General features: G+C 30.3%; 1 protein-coding gene across 1 annotated transcript in view; it reads left to right on the forward strand.

Annotated features, from left to right (window-relative positions):
* The window catches only part of mRpS11 (mitochondrial ribosomal protein S11), a 53,881-nt gene extending 32,143 nt beyond the window's left edge, over nucleotides 1–21,738 (forward strand). Inside the window, exons 5-6 of the mRNA XM_067263349.1 lie at nucleotides 638–703; nucleotides 21,441–21,738. Of these exons, the coding sequence (XP_067119450.1) occupies nucleotides 638–703; nucleotides 21,441–21,548 (174 nt within the window). The 3' untranslated portion in view covers nucleotides 21,549–21,738. The remainder of the gene's footprint in view (nucleotides 1–637; nucleotides 704–21,440) is intronic.
* Nucleotides 21,739–25,185: the final 3,447 nt, after the last annotated feature.

Below are 25,185 nucleotides of genomic sequence, written 5' to 3' on the forward strand. Positions count from 1 at the left end.
ATTTTCAATATTTCAAATATTTCTATTTATTGTCATTATGAATATCATTCATTTCCTGTGATGCAGATAACTGTAAATGTACTGTAGGTACTGTACTGTACATAATTTACTATTGCTAGGATGCAACAATCAATTTATAAAAATGACTACTTTGGAATTTTTATCACTACAGTATATAAATATGGGAGTTTTTTGATTGCATTAAGATGTAACAATCATCAAATATTTATGTACTTTAAAATTAGTAATGAAATTTAGAATAAATTCTTGTACAGTACTTAGAAGTATAAGAATCTACAGTTAAAATAATTGAGACTGATTTTTTGTAATAAAATAATGACTGACATGTAGTTTACAATTTAAGATTATATCAGAAAAACAGGATTTATTTCCAAATGGAATATATAATAAATTTCAAGTATATAATTGAACTTATATATATATATATATATATATATATAGATATGTCAAATGCTATTTTATTTATTATTTTTTGTTGTGTGTAGTTTATAGACAAAAAATTTACATTAGATGGTGTTTATTTATAAAATAAAGTTTCTTTTATCTTTATAATTAATAACTGAGAATAAATTATTTGAAAATTTTTAGCATTTTAATTCACTTCATTTATTTTTAGAAAGCATTAGAGAATGACTGCAAAAACGTCAGGGTGGTGATAAAAGGTTTAGGACCTGGACGAATGGTAAGAAATTTTGTCTTTCAATTTAAAATTTATCATAACTGTAGTTTTAATTTTGTAATATGTATGAAATTTATTTTGTAAAAGAAGCTTGTTTTTTAATTAAAAAGTATTGTAATTTCCTGTGAATAGGTCACAGGTTACCTGTATTTTAAAATCAATTTAAAATGGATACTCCTTCTTAAACTTGTCTTGAAAGCAGATTTAGTTTCTATCATTCCTTTCTTTTTTATATAATGATCCTCAGCTAACTGTTCAGAAACATTGTTGATTTTAGCACATATGTCTTCTACAGTGAATGAAATATAAGTGATTAATTCTCAAGCCTGTGTTGTTAGATACTAATAAAGTCTATATACAACTTTTTTAATAAAATCAGTAATGGTGATGCTAATAACAATTATTTCATTTACCACTTACTCTTAAGTGTATAATGATGCCAAAGAACCAAACAAGCCATACAGCTAATTTAAACCGCTTGACCCCATTTCTTCAAACATTAAATGTATTTAATATATATCACAAACTTGAAATATCTTGGCCATGTACTACTGTATATTGGCTGAATCAGTATTAACAACTTTGTTGTGATGATTAAAAATTAATTTTATGAGAGAAATGGATGGAATCATGGTTCTTATTAAACTGAGTTTTAACACAAGACTGACCACTGGATAAAAATGTAAGAATTGTCTTTTGAGTGATCAGTCTTGCATTAAAAATTGGTTTAATGAAAACCATGACCCCATCTGCTTTCTCAGATAAAATCCATTTTTAATTGTCACAACAAATTAAATACATTACACTAGCCATGCTAAAAAAATTTTTCTGATTAATTTTTTTCAAGTTTATTTAACTTATTATTATTATGTTGGGTTTGAAGCATTATACTCAGTTTCTATTATTATAATATTATTTTTATGTATTTATAGTATGTGCAAAGAAAAACTTTTCAAAATTGTTTTCGTCAGCAGTTAGTCAGTCTCATTGATGTTTAGGACATTGTGACTCAGTAATTATACTACTAATAGAATATAACTTCTTGTTCTCTCCTTTGGTATAAAGTGAATTTTGAGGACTAGTCTAATATATAAAGAAGAAAGTTTGTTAATTTTTTATACATTTCAACACAGTTTGAGCAAATTCAATGAAACTCTTCAGGGATCATCTTTTCATTGAGGAGATTAATGAGTGTTTTGCTATAAAACCCTTATTCAGAAGCCTCCAATAAGATCTGTGAGGATTCCATATTTTTACAATTAACAAAAATTATAATGAAACCTTTAATGGAAAAATGTTCATTTTTATTAAATACTGCTGGATTTTATGGTTTGATGAGTGTTTTTGATATTAATATTAATCTAGTTTTCAGTGGTTACTATAAGTATAATGAAACCCTAAATTTCCTTCAATAAATATTTCTAAAGTCTAACAATATAACTTCTGTCTTGTCAGGAAGTTGTAGGGAAATCCAGATAATACTGCTACCAATACCATATAGATACTTTTCTTTGAAATTAAATCAGTTTCAATACTTTTGATAGTGTTGGTACTTTCCTCTAATATAGGATCTGGTATTGTTAAATTTTTCACAGATGGGTAAGATCCAACCAAAATTGGATTTTGCAGCTGAATCCAAAACTGAATTTGGGTTTTAAAGTCAGTTTTAACTAAAACCAAATTCTACACTATTTTTGGTTAAGTAAATTTATATAATAAATATTAATGACCAAAAATCAATAAATTTATTACATTAAGCATACTGTATATAAATAAAATTTAAAGTTCAAATTACTATTTTAAAATAATTTGCCAATTATTTGAAAAACTTGAAAATATATTAAAATCTCAAATCGAATGACAGTATTGGTAACATTTCATTTATATTAGAAATCAGTTTTAATAAATAAACAACATGCTTTATTCTACTTAATTTTGTTAAAATTAAAAGTTTCAATTAGACAAAATGTTTCAAAATCAAGCCACAGACTGAACAGCAACAGCTAAAAAGATTTCCAGTTTGATACTCAATGCTGATACTGGCTGGTATTGATACTTTAAGATCACTACCAATACCAGTTAATATTTTTGTGATATCAGGACATCCATAAATGTGTTTTTCAGTTTTAGTATGTTCTAAATAACCATATGGATGCTTCATTTTACAGAAAATTGTATCATGCTCTTTTGTTTTTGTGCATTTCCAGAAGGACAAGTAAAATGAAGACTTTAAATTACATTTATGTTTAAGATGATCAAGGAACAGAGATCTAGGTAACATCATGCATATTTGCCAACTTTTAGAATGGGGAATAGCTAGGATGTTGGTAGAGAAACTCCGATGTTTGAATAAAAATGCTGGCAACATAAAAAGCAAAAAAATTCTTTATTAACATTGATATTGCACAATACTTAAATTAAATACTTTTAATAATCAAAATTTAATTTTATCTCTGCATATGAAATCATGTAAAGCTATTGCCATAAACACTGTCAAGAGGATGGCAATAGCTTTATACTCTTTAACTTCACAATTTAAAAATGGTCAAATATTTTATGAGACACATCATAAATCTACACCTATATTTATGATGTCATGAATCTTGATATTGAATGATGAATGCCTCCTGTTATGTCTTTGTGCAATGTTTTGCTTTGTTAATAATTTATTTTGTTATGGGACAAAAGAAGTTACTATCAGTCAGTTTATTGACTTTTGCTGCAATTATTAAGGACAATAATTTTTGTAGTTGTGATTTATTTTCTATGTCTTTTTCTTACTATACTGAATATCGTTTCCTTTTGCACACAGCAGTGTAGGAGTGTAGGGGGGCTCTTCAATGCTGTGTGGCAAAACCATCATCCTTACTAAGATTAAAAATCTTAGTAAAATCCCACAAATCTCAAAGAACCATCTGGTTTTTTTTCTTGAGAAAGTTCATAACATACAGTATATTCTTAAGTGATGAATCAGATGTTTCCTCTTTTATGGTCGAGAAACTGTAGCATTGCTCAATAATTTGGTATAACTGTAAAAGTAACTTATTTCCTTCTGCTGATGAGTCAGCCATAATTGATTTAATAGACGAACACGATAGCAGACTTGAAGATTGCAATTTATCTTATCTGCCATTTAAAATTATTACATTTGAGCTAAAATTTTCATACATATATCAACATACATATATAAAAAGATCAATCTTGGTTTTTTCCAATTGAAGGAATCTGAGAACATTGTTCTGGTTCACTTCCAATAATTCATAATAAAATACATACATTGTTTTCAGTGTATATATTGGTATTATACTTATTAAATGAAGTGTTTGTGATAATATCAAATTCTTTAAAAATGCTACAAAAGGGAAAAGAAGTCTGTCCACTGACAAAGCAAACAAAATGCTGCTGGTCAGTGCTAAATGTTGATAGTTGGCAACAATGATCGTAGTGTCTCACCTTGCAAAACTCTTAATTACCATGAACACAAATTTTAATTGCTTGCTGATGGTTCATGTAATCAGAAATGTTCGTTGATATTAAAAACATTTGTTTAATGTGATATAAGGGATGTAGACAAATTATCCTTCATATAGATCAATTAACATATTTTGCTATCTATACAGATTAAACAGCTTTTGGCCAAAAACCAAGAAAAAAATAAAAACTAAAAACTGATCTCTGTGGGATGTAAATTCTGTGAATCCATAGAAATAATAATTTTAATTTTTAATAAACAAATTTAAAAATTATAGATACTCTGATTCATAAATAGCTGTATATTTAAAAGTAAAAGAGTACGGTGGAACCTTGCTTAATGAGCACCTTGCACAACGAGTATTTTTCATAACGAGCAAAACAAATTGTAAAAATTTGCCTCGCTTAACAAGCGATGTTTCGCATAACGAGTGATGAGGAGAGGGGAAGTTCCAAATTGTGCGCATGCGGCCTGCTCCACCAGTGTGTGTTTAGCACTCGTTCCGCTAGCATCTTATGTTGCTTGTGATCACATATTTTTCCAAACTCGTGTTCACACATATTACTTATAAACATCAACAATCATAGCCCATTATATAATAAACATGCCAAATGATATGCCAAATTCTTGGGTCATTAAATTTAATGACCGATTCCAAATTAAATTTTAGAAATGTTTGAATTAAAAATGAACTATTTATAATTATTAAATTTAATATGAGATGGAAACATTACTGCCTACCTCCAGTCAAATTAATTAATTTCTAATATTTAATTATAGCCTTTACATAACCCAATAATTTGGCATATCATTTGGAGTGTTTATCAAACATATTAGCTGTGATGTTTTTTTTTGTTTGTTTGTTTCTGCAAATCGAATTCTCATTCCAGGATGGTTCATTCTTGCTAGAAGAAAAGATGATGATGATGATTCACACTCCTTAACAGTGTATATTGTACAATTTTTTTTTGAATAAACATTATACATAAAACATTTGAGTATTTTTTGGCGTGGAACGTATTATCGTATTTTACATTAATTTCTATGGGAAAAATTGTTTCGCATTAAGAGAAACTCTGGAACGAATTATGCTCGTTAAGCAAAGTTTCACTGTACGTGGTCACATTGTTAGATTGGCAACAAATTTTAGCCCAGAAATTATACAAAATGTAGATCCAGTAATATATACCAAATATATGGGTTTGTATTGTGGGAATGCCATCAAGTAAATGGCCAACTGGGAAATTCTTGATTTTCCAGTGGTCAGTTCACCACTTCATACTTCATCAAAAGTGAGAGTGAATTATTAAGATATATCCAAAATTTGAGAATTTTTAGAATATTGATGCTTTTATTCATTTATTATTAAAGAATTCTTTTCTGAAATTGTCTAGCACAGTGGCAAAGTGGACAATACTACTAAACATTGGTGATTGGGCTGCCGGTGAGTATCTGACCAATGTTCTGAATGTGACATTTTCTGGGTATTCTTCATTTGTCTAACATCTAATTATGACCATTTTCCCATAGAACAATCCTTGAGAAATTCCCCCTTGACTGATTACCCTTATGTTGCATTGACTTGTTCTATCAAACCAACCAGCATTTTCTGAAATTGAAATCAATAGATTTAGTGATTGATTATTATTTAATTAATTACAAGATATAGTCACTTTAAAATGTGTGTTTGTTTTTATTGAGAATAAAGTAATTTAATGAAAACTTTAATGCAGTTTGATTACTTATATATTTTACATATAACAATCATAATTTAGATATTAATCCTGTTTATACTCATCTCCAATAAATAAGCAAAATCATTCATTTGGCTAATATCTCAGGAACTATTGATTAGAGTAACATGAGACTAAACATACGAGTAGAACATTATATTTTTTATGCAACAAACAATTGAAAAGCAAACATTTAACCTAAATTATGTCAAATCAGAAACAAGAAAAAGTACTATGCATTGTTGCAAATCTTTTTGCACAATAAATGATTAACCTGTAAATGCCCAACCTGCCATTGTATCAGCTTGATGATTCACTACTACGTTGTCCAACGTGCCAATACATCAGCTTTTAGAAATTCTCAGAATTTTTCCATTGTGACATTTCTAAGAAGAATGTGTCAACCGGTGGAAGGTTCTAGAAGGTCTAATGAACATACATCTTACTACATGGCATTGTTGAGTTTGAGACAAAGAATTTTTCGAAAATTATCACCATTTTCTTCTCATTTCTCATCCTACATGGAGTGTTTTCCTTGTTTCTTGAGGTTGTATGTACTAGTTTACTTCAATTATTTTATATAGCATATTATTCTTTAGTTTGTTAATTTTTATTTATTATATTTATTCATTTATTTTTGTCATATTAACTTTAGTATTAGTTTGTATCGTATTTTATATTTATTTTTAGTTTGTGATATTATTTTTGCAGTAGAATAGTAATTTATTTTACTTATATATGTATTTTTTATATCTTGAAATATTTTATATTTTTTCATTTTGTAGTTAACTTTTGTTAGTTGTTGTTTAGTTATTTAGTTGATTCATAATTTATTTAGTTATTTAGTTTTTTAATTAGTTTTTTGGTTAATTTTTTAGTGTTTACATTTTTAGAAAGTAGTGATTTTTTTTCATTTTTTTCATTTTAATTATTAGTCTCAGATGGCTGGTCCTAGTTTTAGGTTAGATGATTTAGATGATTTGAATGTAGTTCTATTTTTAGATGCTATAGACAGCAAAGATGAATACATCCTGGAAAGCAATTCCTTTTCTAGTGATGAGGATATGCCAAATGTCACATCTGCAATTGTTCAATGCTTTTTAGATAGGGAAAATTCAGACATGGAAGATGAGGATTATAGGGAAATTTTATCACCTGAATAACATCTTCCTATTCTGTTCCAGTTTCAGGAACTAGCTGGACCAAAACACATGCCTTCTCTTGATCTCCCTCCTATAGCTTGCTTCAAGCTATTTTTTACAAACTTTCTTTTGACCTTGATGGCAACAGAGTCCAATATATATGCACAGCAAATAATATCAAGTAAAACAGGTTCACTTCCAATTTCTTTGAAAAATTGGAAGTTTACAGGTGCTGAAATGAAAGGATTTCTGGCTTTTATTCTAAATATGGGCCTTATCAGGAAGCCTACAATAGCATCCTATTGGAGTACTCTCTCCTCTCAAGCCACTCCTTGGTTTGGTGAGATGTTTTCAAAACACCATTTTGCCCATTTTTTTCATCTCGTAAATAATGAACATTTGCTCCACAGAACCAGGCCATGATTCATGTGCAAAATACAAGCCACTTGTAGACCATGCAAACAGGGTTTTTAGACACCATTGTGTACCTCATCAGCAGATTAGTATTGATGAAAGCCTGGTAGGCACAAAATGCAGAATCAGTCTTACACAATCCAACGAGCATCATCACCATTGGGGAATAAAACTTTGGATGTTTTGTGATTTTATCCAAGTACTGCATGAGTTTTTTTACATAGAGGAGCAAAATTTCAGGAAGATAAACAAAACATTCAAAAAAATGGACTGGGTTTTACTGTAGTGAAAAAGCTACTTGATATTGCTGGGTACTTGAATAAAGGTTACCATGTCTTTGTAGTCAATTTGTTTTATATCTGTGCCACTAATCCACCATCTTTACCAGTTTAGAACGTTCATCACTGGCACTGTTAGAAGAAGCAGGAAAGCTTTGCCCCAGCAGTTCTGATCTAAATTTACAGTTGGAGAAACTAAGTATTGTAGGTCTGGTCCACTTCTCACTTGTGCTTTTTGCAAAAAAAAAAGTCTCCAAAAAATCCTGTAATTCTTTTTTCCAGTCATGCTGCTGCTGAAGAAGAGGATGTACAAAAAAGATGTGGTAATGTCCAGAAAAACTGAAAATTGTAACTTCTTACAAGTTCATGGATGGCATTGACACCTCAGACATGATGTTATACTGCTATCTGGATGAAAAGTGCACAGTCAAAAATTGGAAAAAGGTAGATTTTAATATTGTTAGCAGGAAGGTGTTAAATAATTATATCTTATATAAAGAAAATTATAAGGGGCCTAGAAAGATGAAATTGCAATATGCTTACACTATGTCCATCATTGAGTGCTTGGGTAAAGAATGGATGGAATACAAAAATAGTGGAGTGGATGATCCTCGAGGACCATCAGGGCTCAGAAAATTACCTGGGAGAAAGGAATTGAACTGCATAGGCAATGTAATGCAGAGAGATTTTCTATTTTTTAATGATTTTTTAGATTATGATATCTCGTTAAAAATCAGGCTAGAATCAACATGGTTTTTTATATCACAAACATGTCACAGCTTTTGATGGCTAAATTTAAAGTAATATTTTAAATTTCTGAAATAAATGTAAAAATAAAGAAAATTAAAAAGTTTTATAACCTAGATATATCTATTTCCTTTCAAACAAAACAAACTGCAAGACTCTAGCATCATAGTGTGAAAAGTTATTGCTGTTCTATCACTCTTTATAGCTTCTCTCCTTACAGTGAGAGGGGGATTAGTTTTATGGGAGATGATTCATGTTTAGTTTATAAATTTTGATATCTCATTTAAAATTGGGCTAAGATTGAGTATAAGTTTATAAGCAAATTTTTCGATTATTAGGTAACAACAAAAACTATTGAGTTTTGTGGAAACTTTACACTTCGTGATTCTGAAAATATGCTTATTCATTTTAGCACAGTGTGTAAATTTGATGATTAGCAAAATTAGAGCTGGAAAAAAAAATAATGAATTTTTAATATTTGACACTGATGACTAAAGCCCTGGTCACACTATGCAATTTCCAGTCGTGCGGGCGACTGCAACCGCAATGGCTGTTTCCATTAACTAGTAATCCCCCCTCGTAAACCAGTGCGACTGCAACCGCAACTAGAAACAAAAAGTTTGTTCTACTTGCGCCGATTGCAAATGCACATCCAATCAGCAAACTCTTTGTGCCATGTCATACGGTGACAACATTGAAAATAGCTCGTCCTCATGGCGGACGGATAGAGGATTTATACTTTTACAGAATAGAGATTGATTGAGCTTATTCAGGCTCACGAATACCTGTGGGATTTTAATTCTTCGTTTTATCAAAGATTTTATCTTTTTGTGTATTCTCGCCAGCTATATCAAAATAATTGCCTTTTTTTATTTTATTCATTCCAGAAAAGGAACTGCTTACCATTTTAATAAGAAAAATGGCTAAAATTCTGTAAATACTAGGAAGTAGAATGTAAAATGTCAGTAAACTCACGGAAGTAGTCAAAAACAAGCTATTGTAATTTTACTGGTTTATTACAGGGTCATGTGTTTCCGAGTTGCAATGTCAACGAACAATGTGTGACCACGAGAAGACGCGTGCAATTCACGCTTGTTGCAGTTGCAATCGCCTGTGTGGCTGGAAATCACATAATGTGACCAGGGCTTAAGTTTCAGATTTGAAAACACCAAAAAAATTATTTTCTAAACATTTGATTAATTTTCTATGTATAATAATTAAATATACTTATTCTGTTTCAAATAATTAAAGCTGAAAAATGGCAAAAATAATGATTTTATAGCTTATTTTTGCATTATGACCTTGACAACAAAAAAGGTGTGACTTTTGTGGGTGAAGTTCTACTCCACTTTTCAAAGCTTACCAGAGGTTACCAGCATACAAGAGGTTTACCAACCAAAAATTTACAAGTTCTTTTATAAAGTTATAATTGAAAAGAGTTCTGCAGCAAAATTTATGGACACTAAAGGGTAACAAAAAAACCTTATTTGTTGAAATAAAATCAGTCAGTACATATATTAGTCAGTCTGTGTTTAAGATGCCATCAACTAGAATATAATGAGTCTAAACAAATAAGAGATTCATGTACTTTAAAAGGCATTTCACTTTTTAAAATAAAAATTTTTTAATAGTTCAACTTAGTGTGCTCTTCCCTGAAGATAAAGAGTTATGTCAATAATAGTTATATCAAAATGTAAAGTACAAAATTCCTTATCTTACAAGTTTAGCAAAAATAAATGTATTATTAAAAATAATTCTGTGGTTTTTTTTTTGCATCAAATGTAAAGATTTTTTTGTTTCCACAATTACTTATTACAGTTATTATTTTTTAAAAATCTGACTATTGATATATTATTTCTATTGTATTAAAATATATATCTCTGAATTTTTCCACATGTTTTTAACAAAAACTGAAATTTTAATAAGTTCTTTAAATGAAGCAGATAAACTTATGTATTTGACCTTGGGTACTTTGAACATCCTCCAAATAGACAGGTGGGAACAAATGGGTTAAAGTTGATACAAAAGGATTAAGAATAGCCAAAAAAGATCAAAAGACGACTGATATGTTAAAGTTAGTTCAGAATTTACATAATTAACTGACACTAGAAAGATGCATAGGTCTTTTACAAGTTGGTATACATAATAACAAGTTTGTCTGAGGTTTGCCCTAAAGTTAGATGTTTGTGATGTTGACTGTATGTCACATTTAGTTGAAGCAAATGACTATTTTCTGACAATTAAGTGCTCACAATGTTGAAAAACAAGGATAGAAAGTATTCGAGTGAGAGCAAAATGGAAGACCAGAGTAAACTTTACACTGAAAGAGAGAGAATAAATGGAGATAAGATGATATTGGGTTCAAAGGTCAGCAGTATTTTATAGTTAAACTGTAGCAAATGTCAACAGTCAAGATGTTATGTAAGACAAACAAGGACAGCAGCTGCTAGAAAGAATGTAATAAATGAGTAGGCACCAAGTTTACAAGTTGAAAATAACAAATAGAAGTTAAAAGCTATATAACAAAACTTATGTAAGGAGTCTGAGGGTGAAGGTGAACAAGAATCAAAACAAGAGAAGTATATCATCAAAGAATACAATTTTTCTTGACCAAAACTTGGTAAATAGACTTCACTTTCAACAAACCTTGAAATTGCTTCAGTGAAATGTTTCCTGTTGAGTTTCCTGTTGTCCATAAAGAATATACTAGCTTAGAAAAATTGAGTTATGAACATGAAAGAACAAAAGAAATTGCATTCACATTGTGGGCATAGTTTACCCAAAGGCAGTAACTTTACAGTTAGGGATGTGGAAGACTATTGCTTATTTTTTGGTGGATGAAAAAAATGGATTGTGGTTTTTAAGATTCGGCAGCATTTTGTAGATGGAACAGTTTTCAAAACTCACCTATTGGAGATCAACGTTACAAGGATCTGCAAAAAAAGTCATAACACAAAGAGAAAAAAATTATCTTATAGAAAATTCTTAAAAAGATGTCATCAAAGTGAATTTAAATGAGAAGTGAATAATTCTGTAATAATACACAGTTTATGAAGTGTGTGAAGAGGCAAAGTGAAATTGCTTATTAGCATACTTTTATACCATACAGGAGATTGCAAGCTAAACTAGCATTAAAGAGAAGATATGAATTCAATACATTGTAGATAGTGTTCAGTATGACAAAGTGAATAAAACTGTTTTATGTGGAATGTCAACATGGGAGAAATTAATTAAAAAGAAAATTTGAAATTTATTAGAAAATAAAAAGTTGATCAGAAGATAAGAAGTTTGTGCAAAAAGATCCCAAAAGTATAAAATTGAAAGCAAAAACATTATTGTTTCTCATGCTCTCATGAGTACATGAATGCATTTAGTTGCTTTTCAGTAATGATTATAGAAGACATTTGGTCAGGACAATTGCCAACCACTAAGATGCAGAAAGGCTTAATCAAGCAACTATTAAAGATAGTGTCTACCACAATACTGGTGTAATTTACTAATAAATACACCTAAACACTAAAAAACCAGCAAATAATGTATATATTTAAACAAAACAGATTTTAAATGGTCATCAGGTTAGGGGAATGCAGATAGAAAGAAATGTGTATTCCAAAAATGGAACACCATTACAAATTTAAAAATAGAACTTGTCATGAAATGTGTACATGCAGTGTGGCATTAACATTGAGTTTTGATGAACATATTACAACATGTAACACCTTTTGTATTTTAATTTGTTATGTATATCTAATTTATTATATAGTATATCAGTCTGAAGACTTATGCAAGGTCATATAGTTCTTGCCATAGTCGAAAGAATGTCCATCTCTTTATAATTAATTATTATACCCTTTTGAGACCTTTGAATATTTCAATTTGTTCAAGATACTTTAGGTGGACTGCCTTGTCAGAGTGGTGTGAGATATGTGCATTATCAAATTCAACTTGAATGTCATTACAGTTGCAAAACTAGCCAGTGCTATTGTGGAAAGTCCCTTCAGAATTGTATATTGATGTTCCTTAATTCTTATGTTCAGGCATCTAGGCATGACCTCAATATACTTGCATAGACAGTTCAGCCTGTGAGCTTGTACAGGATAGTGTAGATCTCCAACAAGCAGCTCTTCTTCATTTCTGATGCTCAAAAAAACAGTAGATCTGTATGCAATTATGGTATTTGTGGAGCAAAAAATTTCCCAGTAGGTGTAAATTTCCTCTTCATCTTCACAAGGTCACATGATAAGTATATAACCACAGTACCTTTATCTAGTCCAGCAACTTTATTTCTGTATAAAACAAACATTCTAATCTTCTAAGATCTTCTTCAGGTATTATTTGAAATTGGAAAAGTCTAAAGAACATGATGTATAACATGAAAAACCAGCGAATTTTGCCAGATATTGTGTTAGTTGTGTTCTGGCAGAAAAGAAAAAAAAAACCAAAAAAAAGGAATGAACATTTGTTTCTATTCCAAAAGGTTGATACTCTTCTACATATGTATTAATACCACATAGACTGCTAAGATCCTATGGCAGCTGTGAGTAAGCAATATAAGTATTTTTGTATTGACATTGATGGCTTCATAAAGTTTACTTAGATACAGTCAAACCTGTTTTTATGCGCTCTTTTTATGTGCGATTTTTATTTGTGCGATTTTTTTTGTGCGGTATATGAAAATTTCAATCAAATTGGAACATAATTGACTCCTGTAAAATTTTTTAAAACTTTATTGGATGTTTTCTATGACATCAGCAGGTTTTTTCATTTTTTATTCAGTAAAATTTTTTTCTCATATGTTTTTTTCGGTCCCCTCTCATTTTAATAGCATAAAAATCATAAATATTATGTTATATTTGAACAGATGCGGTAAGTTAGCTCCCCTCCAGCTTTAGACTGCAGGTGTGAAATTTCACGCCTTGTTAAATGAAATAACACTTCCTGCAACTATATTTATCAAATAAAATCATTATTTAACGATTATTTTTAACTTTTTAATGTTAGGTTCGTATTTAAGTGGAAATAATTAATTAATATAAAAATTAAAATTCTTAGAGGATTTTTTTCCCCATTAGGTGTTGCAGAAAAAGGCCCAAGGAGTTAAAAAAGCAATTCCTAGTTATTTCGTACGGTTTCGAGTTATTTTCTACGTGAGACTTTTTTTATGCGGTTCCTATTCACCGCATAAAAAAAAATATTTTTTTAATTGTGTTGCGAAAACTATTTTTTATAGCCACTCGTGAAGTTTTGCGCGATTTTTTTTATGTGTTTTCTTTTATGCGGTCCCTATCCCCCGCATAAAAACAGGTTTGACTGTATATCCCACAAAGATAGTGCTTCAAAAGTTATAGATCAACTAGCCTTACAATGAGGCTTCTGAAAATCCAAATCTCACTGGAGAAAGGCTCTTGATCACCTCTTTTGCCTTGGATGTTATGAAGCTGTTTTTTGTCAGATTGAAGAGTTTTCAGGAAAGGCCAAATATGGAAGTGAAGGTCTCAAAACTGTGCAAGGTTAAGAGAGGAATGAATGGAAAAGGAGATTAGATATAGAGAAATGGAGACCAGGACAGTTATTGTGAGGAAGTGGACATTATCTTGGTCATCTTATGTTTTGTCCTTTCTAATCTAACATGTATACTTATCTTTTAATTACTCAGTTAAATAATTGTGTAATTTCTTTTTAATTACATAAAATGAAAATTCAAAATTTGTTTGTTTTGCTTTTCATCAAATGATTTTTATTGTACCTTGTGTTGTTATATTTAAAAAAAATTGTATTTCATAGTAAAGAATAAAATATTTTATTCAATTGAAACATTAATTCAGTATATCAGATACTTAAAATTGCTTCATTTTGAGACTTTTCAATGTAAGATGAACATAAGAATTAATGGTGATAATGAGGTACAACTTCCAAGATTACATATTGGCCTACAAAATATTGTATGTAATTAGTTATAGTGCTTATGCAGTAGTGGACTGGCCCAATGGGAAATCAGGAATTTCCTGGTGGGTCATTTGCTCAGTCCAATCTGGATGAAATTTTGGTTATATTCATTTTATGTTCTGACAAAGTATATAGGCTACTTATTTTGTGGAAATATTAGCTACAGAATAAATGTTTTATCGATTTCGGATTGATGATCGCATTATGTTGCAGTGACTGTGTGACATTCATTCTCAAAGGCGAAATTTCCCTTAACTTGCATTTTTAAATATTTTGGCATATGATGTATTTTAAATCTACTTCATTAAATTTGAACTAAAAATGATAGCTGTAATGTGTCATTTCTATAATACATTAAAAAAAAAAAAATTCCATTGTGACGATGTGGCGTTCATGCATGATGAGGGAAATTTCCCATAAGTTGCATTTTTAAATATTTTGGCAAATGGTGTATTTTAAACTTTATTAAATTTAATTTTTAAAAATGATAGCTGCATTGGGTCACTTTTTAAAGAAGTGAAAAAGCATAAGAATAAAAATTGTTAGATAAATTCTAAATCTAAAGGAATAAAAACAACGGAGGCCCCTGAAGGCCATGAAGTCCAACTTGAGCAACATCGAGTAAGAATGGTTTTGACAAGGGCTACAGAAAAAGCATCACAACATCAAGCTAGACTTGAGCTCTTCTCAATTCTTCAATCTCTACTTTCTCATAAAAAATATTCCTTTATGCTTGATGGGAGAATTTCTAGTCTGTGTGTATGTATATATATATATATAAAATATTTATCTTAAAACAGTCACGTTACATTTTTATATCACAAAGAAAGAAAAACTGCAGCACCTGGAATCATCAAACATAAAATTTTTGTTATAAATAGTCTACATTGGAAACAAATGAGCAAAGATTGTAGGATGAGCAAGCAAAATGAATCACATAACTATGGAATTGGAACAGTTTTCTATGGGATATTTGAAAAATTATATTTAACCAATTTGAAAATAATTAATTTTGGCTCCATCTCTTGAATTTAATAATTATAATTGAATGTAATCCCACAATCATTCGTTGCTAAACTAAAAACTGAGTTATTGGATTTTTATATTTGAAAAGGATTTTTTTAAATTATTCTTGAATTTGAATATTATTATATGCTTAATTGGATGGAAAAAATCTGAAAGTGAAGTTTTGGAATAAAAACTAATTTTTCCAATTAATATAAGTGTGGAGGTGCATTTCATGCACCCAAACTTAGTTTACGTTGTGAAGTCCTCACTAGACACGAGGATCAAATTTTATTAAAGCCTTTGCATAAAAATAAAGGAAAGAAACAAAATCTTAGTTTGGATTCTTTCCTTTAGTTTGAAATCTTACAAAAGTCCATTGATATCAAAACCACCAGCAAAAACATTCACTCAAAAGATAGGAAAAAACAAGAAATATTACAAACAGAATGGAAGATCATAGATGCTAAGAGTAATAAAAAGTTGTTTTTACTACACTGTTACCAACGTCTTATTAGAATATATATAGATAGGCCATTGTTTAGTCATGGACAGTTATACATAGCACTATTGAGATATAGATCAAAGATTAGTATCAGAATTCAAAGTGAAAATGAAATTAAAAATGTTCATGAAATAGAGTTTTATTTAAAATTATCTTCAAACTTTCAATAATAATTTTATTACAACTAGTCTGTATTGAGAATGAGAGTTCAGAGCCCATGGGGCAAGAAAGCAAAGTGAGCATAGAGTTGGGCTTTACTTCTTACTGTCTATAAGTACTGTACCTAGAGGCAAAGCCCTAGTTTAAGTATAAATTATATTTTACTCAAGAAAAATAATAAACAAAATTTTTGAATGTTTGATAAGCTAATAGGAATAAAAACATTACTTGGTGCGAATAAAACTGGCTACCTGAAAATAAGCATTTTAATGTTTTTGGTGATATGATGCCAGAGACTCAGAAGGTTATCTGATTACAACTCAGGCCATAGGTTGTCAAGATATTTTTACTTTCTCCATTCTGTGGGCATTGAAATGTTCTAGAGTGGACCGAAAATGTTATGTTGTGTTATGTTTCAAAAATTTACTGCAAAGCTATATAAGGTTAGTGCAATATATTTGTATTTATAACTATTGCTTTATTCATTGGATGGATTTTATTGAAAGGTTTTTTTTTTTTGAGCCTATCTTAGGTTTGTCAAGTTCTGCAATGGGGGCAGCCACATTGATGAAGGATACAGAGAAACATTTCTGAGATCATTTCCCAAAAAAGTCCAAAGTTGTTTGATCATTGAGATTTGTTTGATCTTGGTTTTCCAGAGCAGTATGCTGATTTCTTGGCTGTCCAGCCAGCAATTATGTACATACACACACACACACACACACACACACACACACACACACACACACACACACACACACACACTGATTGGCCAATTTATTTTGATCATCTACTCAATACATTGTTGGACCACCTTTTGCTTACAATACAGTAGAGCGTCGAAAATTGGAATGTCGGTAATTGAAATGGCCGGAAACTGGAACGATTTTCAGTCGGACTGTGTCGTGCTGAATCGAACGTTTTTGATACTAAATTTACTTCTAAAGTATAATTTTCATGTTTTTTATATTTTTCAATATATTTATTTTGTTTGTACAAAATAAAGAAATAATTTTTAACGATACGATAGCCTCGATTATTATTATAAAAATTTTCGTTAGGCTTAAAATCGACGAAAATTCAACACGAAGTTTCATCAGGCTTAAAATCGACGAAAATTCAACACGAAGCGACATGCAACAAAGAAAAATTTGAACATCGGACAGGTTAATATATTTTTTCGTACATAATCGGAAATTGGAAAAAATCACTACTTGGAACGACCCCAGTCCCCAATTGGTTCCAATTTTCGACACTCTACTGTACTACTAAAATTCTCTTTGGCATGGAGTCTACAGATAGAGGAATCTGACACCATATCTGATAAAGTGCATTTTTCAGTTCATTAACTTATCTCATGTTGAAATTCTCTATTGCGTGTGGCTGCCATGTTGAATTTTTGTCAACATTAAGCCTAACGAAAATTTTTTAAAAATAATAATTGTGGTGTTAAAAATTATTTTTTTATTTTTCACAAACAAAATAGATATAATTTTTTTTGTTTTTATATTTATTAATATATTTACAAAGTTCATTTTAATATAAAAATTATGACACAGTGACATCTAGTATCAAAAACATTCCATTGCAGAAATGAATATGTTCGGGGTCAACGAGGCAGGTTAAATGAGGTCAACATGAAAATATTTGGGAACAATATGGAACAGGTTAAGGGTGGTTCTGTATTCAACTGCCTGATGCCCCTTTTGACCTCTTCCTACACATGATCAATTGGATTGAGATCTGGTGATTGTGAAAGCCAACTAAGCAAGGTGAAGTTACCATCATTGTTCTTCAAACTAACTTTGACAATTTGAGCTTTATGGCATGGAGTATTAGCTATCCTGCTGGAAGTATCCTTCTCCAGTGGGGTGGTCTATTGACATAACTGAATGTACTTGGTCAGTAACAATATTTAAATACCTTTGGGCATTCAGTGTTCCGTGTGATGCAAAGGACTCAAACAATGCCAGGAAAACATCCCCAAACCATAACATTATCTCCATCAGCTTGAAGTGTTGTGGCAATGCACATAGGGTCCATGCTTTCATGATGTACAAAGGCTTTTGAACAGGCCTTCGGCTTCTGTACTTAAGATGATGTAATGTACGGCAAACAGTTCATTCAGAGACCATTGGAGATATTCCTTGACTAAGATCAGCTGTAAAATGACATACTGTTGCTCTTCTGTTGGACTGGATGTCTGGCAACTTTCTTTTCAGCTTGAGTATCTAGCAGCCGAGAATGACCACATGCCTTACAGACCTACTTTGAGACCTGCTTTTTTCTTTGGTAATCCACTTTTTGTATACTTGAACAACAGCTGCTCTCGAACACTTCACAAGCTAAGCAGTTTTGCTGATACTCACTCCACTGTTCTAGCACCCACAATCATTCCACGTTCAAATTCTGTTATGTCTTTTACCCAAATCTTCACATGCTGTTTCCTACAACTGTCTGTACAATCATCCAGCAATCCCTTTTTATACCAATCTCACTCTCTAGTGACTATAGAGTGCAATCATAGCTGATTTTCATAAACTTTGCAGGTGGTCATAATAAATTGGCCACTCAATATATGTATATAGAGTATATATGGGCTATGGGTCTACAGGGTATAACAGGAAAGATTGGCACAACTTTAAGGGGTAATAGAACATGGTAAAATTAACAATTGTTGTACTATAATGCATGATCAGAAGCCAAGTGGTTTTGCTGCAAGAGAGCACTTGCTGGTGAGAAGGGCTGTATTTTGACACATCATCATTCAGAAGTTGTACAGCTGCAGAGTTGCAACAGTATTTGAATGTTGAGAAGGCAGATACGCATTTTGAGATACCCATTGATTCTCCTGAAGACCTTGTCGCCAGAATTAGCTCCACTGCTGCAGAAGTGACATGCCAGGTTTCTTCCAATGTGTATTCCAATCACTCCATCTCTGTTTTGATGTATGTATTGCATTTAGTGGTTGTTCATTTGAACAATTCTTGTAAATACAAAACATCATTTCTTGTAAATATTCATGATTAAAATGAGTTTTCATTTTTCATGTTCTTTGTACTTACTAAGTTTTCGTGTTCACATTTCACCATTCATTGTATTATGACAATTGTTACTTTTGCCATGTTCTATCACACCTTAAAGTTGTGACCATCTTTTTTATATATCTGGTATGTTCCCAGCCTTAAATTTGTTGCCAAATCTGATGCTGCATATATAATATGACAACATTGTTTAGCTGTATTTCACTCCAATGTTTTATGTTTTAGTTAATTTTAGACATTTTATTGGCATGAGGTAGTCATTCCATGTTCAAAGGAACCAAAAATCATATTGAAGGTTATTGCAATCTTTGTACTTTTTTTTCTTAATTTATTATTAATTTACTTTAATTTTATTATAAAATTGACATTAAAATGATTATCCTGAACTGAGCAGCTCTTCACAGAAATTTATTTTTATTTTTGTTGTTTGGTGATAATAGCCAGAATTGATTTGTAGTTGAACAAACTAAATTTAAAAGTTACTATTAAATAAAACATGTTTGTTTTATGTTTATTGTTTACATTATTACATCTTACATATAATTGTTTTACTATGTCATCAGTGAATACAACTAATTGTTTGGACTTGAAAAACTTTTTTGAGTTTTTGTTTTGGCTAACATAAGTACAGATATTCATGAAGTTGTGAACTGACTGTGTATTTACATGTGCATCTAGGTACTGTCCAGTATGACTAGTAGTTGCTTCAACACTATAAAACTGCCAAATAAACAATTATTAAATAATATATTATTACAGTTATTGAAATAAACTGTTGCTTTGAATTGAAAGTATTTGATGTTTTATAGTAATTTGTTGTGTCAGTTATCACTCCTATAATATTTCTAAAACATTATTTCCATAATGTTCCCAAACAAAATATAACTATTCAATATTCAAAATAGTGCTACAATAGTAGTGCTAATTGTTAAAGTACTGCATTCAGACAAGTGCCAAATGGGTGCTTAGTCTTGAGTTATTTGAGTAGCAACACATTCTTGTTATTTATATATATGTTGGGAGTGTCATGTGTCACAACTTTGTTCAGTGAATGTTCTCACTGAATGAATTGGTACCATGTGATATTCTCAACCCTTTTGTGTTGCTATTACATAACTTGAGACTAGGAACCCTGGTTGAGATAGCCTTATGACTGGTACAGATTAATCCCAAGGCCTGCACATCAGCAATTGAATTTTACTAACTTGAGATATTACATTGTATGCATTGTTCTAAAAGGTCCAAAAATAAATACTGACTTGGAAAAATTTCAATTGATATTTACTTAAGAAATGGGTTTACATAGAGAACACTAGTCTAATGCATAAATGTTGTAGAAACAGAAATGTAACCTAAACAATATTAAACAATGGAATGTACTGTACATAAGTAATTAGAGAAGCATCCTCTTGTAATATTATCTCTTGATCAAATTTCAGAAGTTTGAAAAAGCTACTTAGCTACTCTTGTCAATCAATGACATCTTTTTTGAAGATGTAGGCTGTAGTGATGGGTCGTTTCTACTGGAATGTTGGTAAAGGTTTTAGCAAAAATTTTTGAGAAAATTCTTAGTTGAGACAACTGTAGATGTGCAGGCTATCAAACTGTGGCCATGCAACTATTGTATAGGTCAGTAGTTAAGCTTTGACTATTAAGCTGTTGTCAGTTTTGTCTATTTGTTTTCTTTTGGATTGTTGTTTTTGGGGGTTTTGGTCTCGTTTTGACACTAATCCATATTTGATAATTTATTAAAGTGATAAGGTGATAGTTATTTCTTTGTTGCCTTATGTGTTCAAGAAGTAGATCATTTTAGTCTCATCTAATTTTAGTGCAACTGTTAATCAGAGCACTACACTAAAATTAAATGGAACTAAACAGTACTAAAGGTAACACCTGATGAAAAGCAGGTGTTACTAAAGCTATTTCCATTACCAATTTCCATTTTAAAATATACCAGAAACTAAGTTTGTAAATCATGTACTTTAATGGATATTTTTTTAGTGTTGATTTTTACAATGATAAAAAATAAAACACTATTCTAATGTATATTAATGTAGTATTCATCTTATAAAAAGACAATTAAACATACTTCATGTAGATATTTAATTATTGAGAGAGATGATTTTTTTAATTATTGGAAGATGGAAGCTATTAACTGCTGTTTTATCAAATGAAAAATTTTTTGTCTTTTCTAATTCAAATATAAGATTCATTATAACAACATGTAAATTTTGAAACAGATATTTAAAGTTTTGCAAATGATTCTAATTTTATTTTATTTTTTTCTTTTCCTAGTCTTCTATCAAAGGACTTCAGATAGGTGGATTGGATATTGTTTCAATTACTGATAAAACACCAGTACCAGAACCTGGACCTAGAGCAAGAAAAGCAAGAAGAATATAACATAAAATTTGGTTAGGTTTGGTTGTAATCAATTTAGAACAATATTTGATAGGTACATGTAATGTTGTTTACAGTATTGTTACAAAGTGCAAAAGTAATTTGTGAAAATATCAAAAATTTTTTTGTATTTAATAAGTAAACTTAAGGTTTATTTCTATAAAGTCAATAAAAATGTTGTAAATAATAATTATTTCTTAGTTTTTATTAATAACTTTATATTTAGAAAATAATTATAATTGTATTAAATATTAAAATAAAATTTTCCATTATTTGCAGAAGTAAAAAGATTCGTTTGATTTCTAATATTTTTATGAATATTAAATTTCCAATTTAATAGAACTTAGATCGGTTAATAGACTACTTAAATTGAAAATACCATAGAATCTGTTTATTATAATCACTTTGGAACTTGCCTGTACTAATGATAACTGACTGATAACATTAAGTGTAGAAAGTAAATAAGATTGCATTTAATGGAAAATCTAGTTTTACTGACAAATATTGAATAAATATATTAAAACAATTTAAAAATATAACTTGAAGATTAAAACTATTGTATTTTAAGTAAATGATTAACTGCAATGATTTTTAACATTCATAGCAGTTGTTGCTTTTGAAGTTAATTGGAAGTGATTTTAATCCAAATGATTAATTTTTATGATGTCAACATTTTAAAAACTTTATAATTTTTAGGTTTAGTTGATATGTTTATCAAAAGGTTGTAAATGGTCAGTTATGACAATGAATCAATATGCCTCCATGTCCTTAATTTATTATACTATTATTTCTGTTTACTAGTACGTATTTTCTATTATCAGGACTTATTAGACTGGTGTTAAGGATACAGCAACACAGTTTTACAGATCAGAAATTTGTTTTATTTGATTTGCTGTATCCTTAACACCAGTCTAATAAGTCCTGATAATAGAAAATACATACTAGTAGACAGAAAAAATAGTATAGTTATGACAATGTTTTGTCATAACTGATTATTTACAAACTTTCAATTATTTACATTCTTTCAATCACCCTGAATACTTTAATGCAAATCGGACTAATGTTTTCAACTGTTCTGAACTTCTGATTTGAACTTTGAATTCTTGTTATTTTCTGTTATACATTTCTAATCAACAGAAAATAACAAGAACATATCATCTCAAACACAAAAATAGCAAAAAATGTTAGCTCAATTTGCATTAAAGTGTTTACTTTGAAAAGGTTGTGAGATTGTTATTTTGATAACTCAGTAAGTTGGTGGTGTTTTTTCTTTTTGTGATGTATTTTTGGACTGCAATTTGAAAAAAAATTATAGACATACAAATCCCCACTGTCGTCTGTCTTTCTTTTTCTGTCCTTCCTTAATCCCGAGAACAGAGTTAGATATATGAAAGCCAAGCCGGATAAGGAAAGATTAGGGGCAGGAGGCCCCAATTAATATGAACTTCTGATGCAAACTGGAAGTTATGTTGTTCCAATTAAAAAATTTTTCCCAGAAAGGAATTAGATATATGATTGGCATAACTCTATGCTAACAGGAAAAGTATTATGTACAAGAGCAAGACACTACTAATTTGAGATGGAGAGCATATAAATTAAATTAAATAAATTTAAAAAATATGATTAAAAATTGCGATGTCACAATAAATAATTGCTTATTATTTTTACGTTACTAATCTTTATATACAGTTGTTTTAGACAACGAAACTATTTTATTTTATATTACTATTTAAACAGTTGGTAATGCTTTAGCTGACTATTTATACCAGTGTATTTATACTATATATTAACTTATTGCCTACTAGATCTCATAATTATTTACATACAGTGGTACTAGAAAAATCCATCACCCATTGTTGTTAGATAATTTTGAAAATACAGTCAAACCTGTTTTTATGCGCTCTTTTTATGTGCGATTTTTATTTGTGTGATTTTTTTAATGCGAATTTTTAATTTGTGCGGTATAGTTGGCGACTAGTCTCGTGCGATTCGTCATGTCTCACGTTGACTTATTATAGCTAAATAAACTTATTATAGCATAAATGCACTTATTATAGTAATATTATTGCATGAATATGCGAAAAATGAAATAATTTACTTTTTAAGTCAACAAAACACCACCTGGACAAAAATATGTAAAACAGACGATAGACCAGACGATGCAGTCAAGTGCTGACATCTGTTGTCAATAAATTCTATTTCGTACGGTTTTGAGTTATTTTCTATGTGAGACTTTTTTTATGCGGTCCCTGTTGACCGCATAAAAAAATTATTTTTTTAATTGTGTTGCGAAAACTATTATTTACAGCCATTCGTGAAGTTTCGTGAGATTTTTTTTAATGCGTTTTTTTTAATGCGGTCCCTATCCCCCGCATAAAAACAGGTTTGACTGTAAATTCCACTAAGTACATTAAAATGACCAAATTTGTTTATGATTTGCATAATATAGGCTCTCGTTGAATCAATGCCACAAAGGTACAGTACTGTACATGGCAGTGATAGTGAATAGGTGTGACCCAACCAAGTGTTAGTGGTCCAGATTTTTTAAAACAATTATATTGTGTTTTCAACAGTTTTGCTGTGTATGACTTTATAATTGACATTCGATTGTTTACTTGATGACAACTAACAGTAGTACATGATTTCATAATTTTTTTCCAATAAAATAATTTCAGTCGGTATGGCTCTTTATGAATTTAGAGTGTATTACAATTTATTTCATTTTTTCAGATTACAGCCCAATGAAAGCTATTTTAATTACTTGTAAGGGGCTAGCCAGGGGTATCGTGTTTGGAATGTACTCGTATACCACTTATTTGGCTGTCCAGTTGGGAAAACTGGCCCGCAGAGTCAAAGGATGGATTCCTAAGATTTTAATGAGAAACAGGATTCCATGAGGATCCCTATAAGTTGTTTTTCCTGACACCAGCCTAGTTATAGTGTTAGGCACATTAATATTTGTTCGCGAGGAATTTCGAGTGGGAGGGTTGCGAGTAAGTGGAAAGGCTGTTTGCTCAGATTCAATTCAAGAATGAGATCATGTTAGAACAATAACAAGGATTTATTAAAAACAACATTTAAATGAATTACAAATTAATCTATTCAAAACCTATCTCACGGAGAGAGAGAAAGCTTAGAATCATTCTAAATATTATACTTCCTTCATTTGAGGTTTGATCTTCTTAAATCTTGACGTGTTGATAAGTATTCTGGAGAATGTGAAGCAGGAGAATCTTCTATGTGCTCAGTATACATTATGATTTATGTCTTCTATATGACGCCTTCAAGACTGTGGGAGACTGTCTAGTTATTATGGCAATTTCTGTCTTCTAAGAACTGCACTTATGTGGCCAGTTCAGGTCTCATTGAACCTCTGATGAACTGTGCGAGTTGTTATGGCAAATTCTGCTTTCTAAGAATTGCAGGAAATCTACCCCTTTTTACAGGGACGGCTGGGTAACTGACTCATTGTCATAGGACAGTGAATAGTTTTTAGTCAGCCTAGAAAGGAAGTTTGTTTCCTCCCTTTCTTGGAAATGAAAAATGTACATCCTTTTTGTTAAAATTTTATCAAAGATAAAAATATATTTTTTTAATGTTTTATGATAATTAAACCCTTAATTTGCGGATCTCACACTTG

This window comes from Centruroides vittatus, unplaced genomic scaffold, assembly GCF_030686945.1.
Source record: "Centruroides vittatus isolate TY-2023 unplaced genomic scaffold, ASM3068694v2 contig_1773, whole genome shotgun sequence".
NCBI classification, from domain to species: Eukaryota; Metazoa; Arthropoda; class Arachnida; order Scorpiones; family Buthidae; genus Centruroides; species Centruroides vittatus.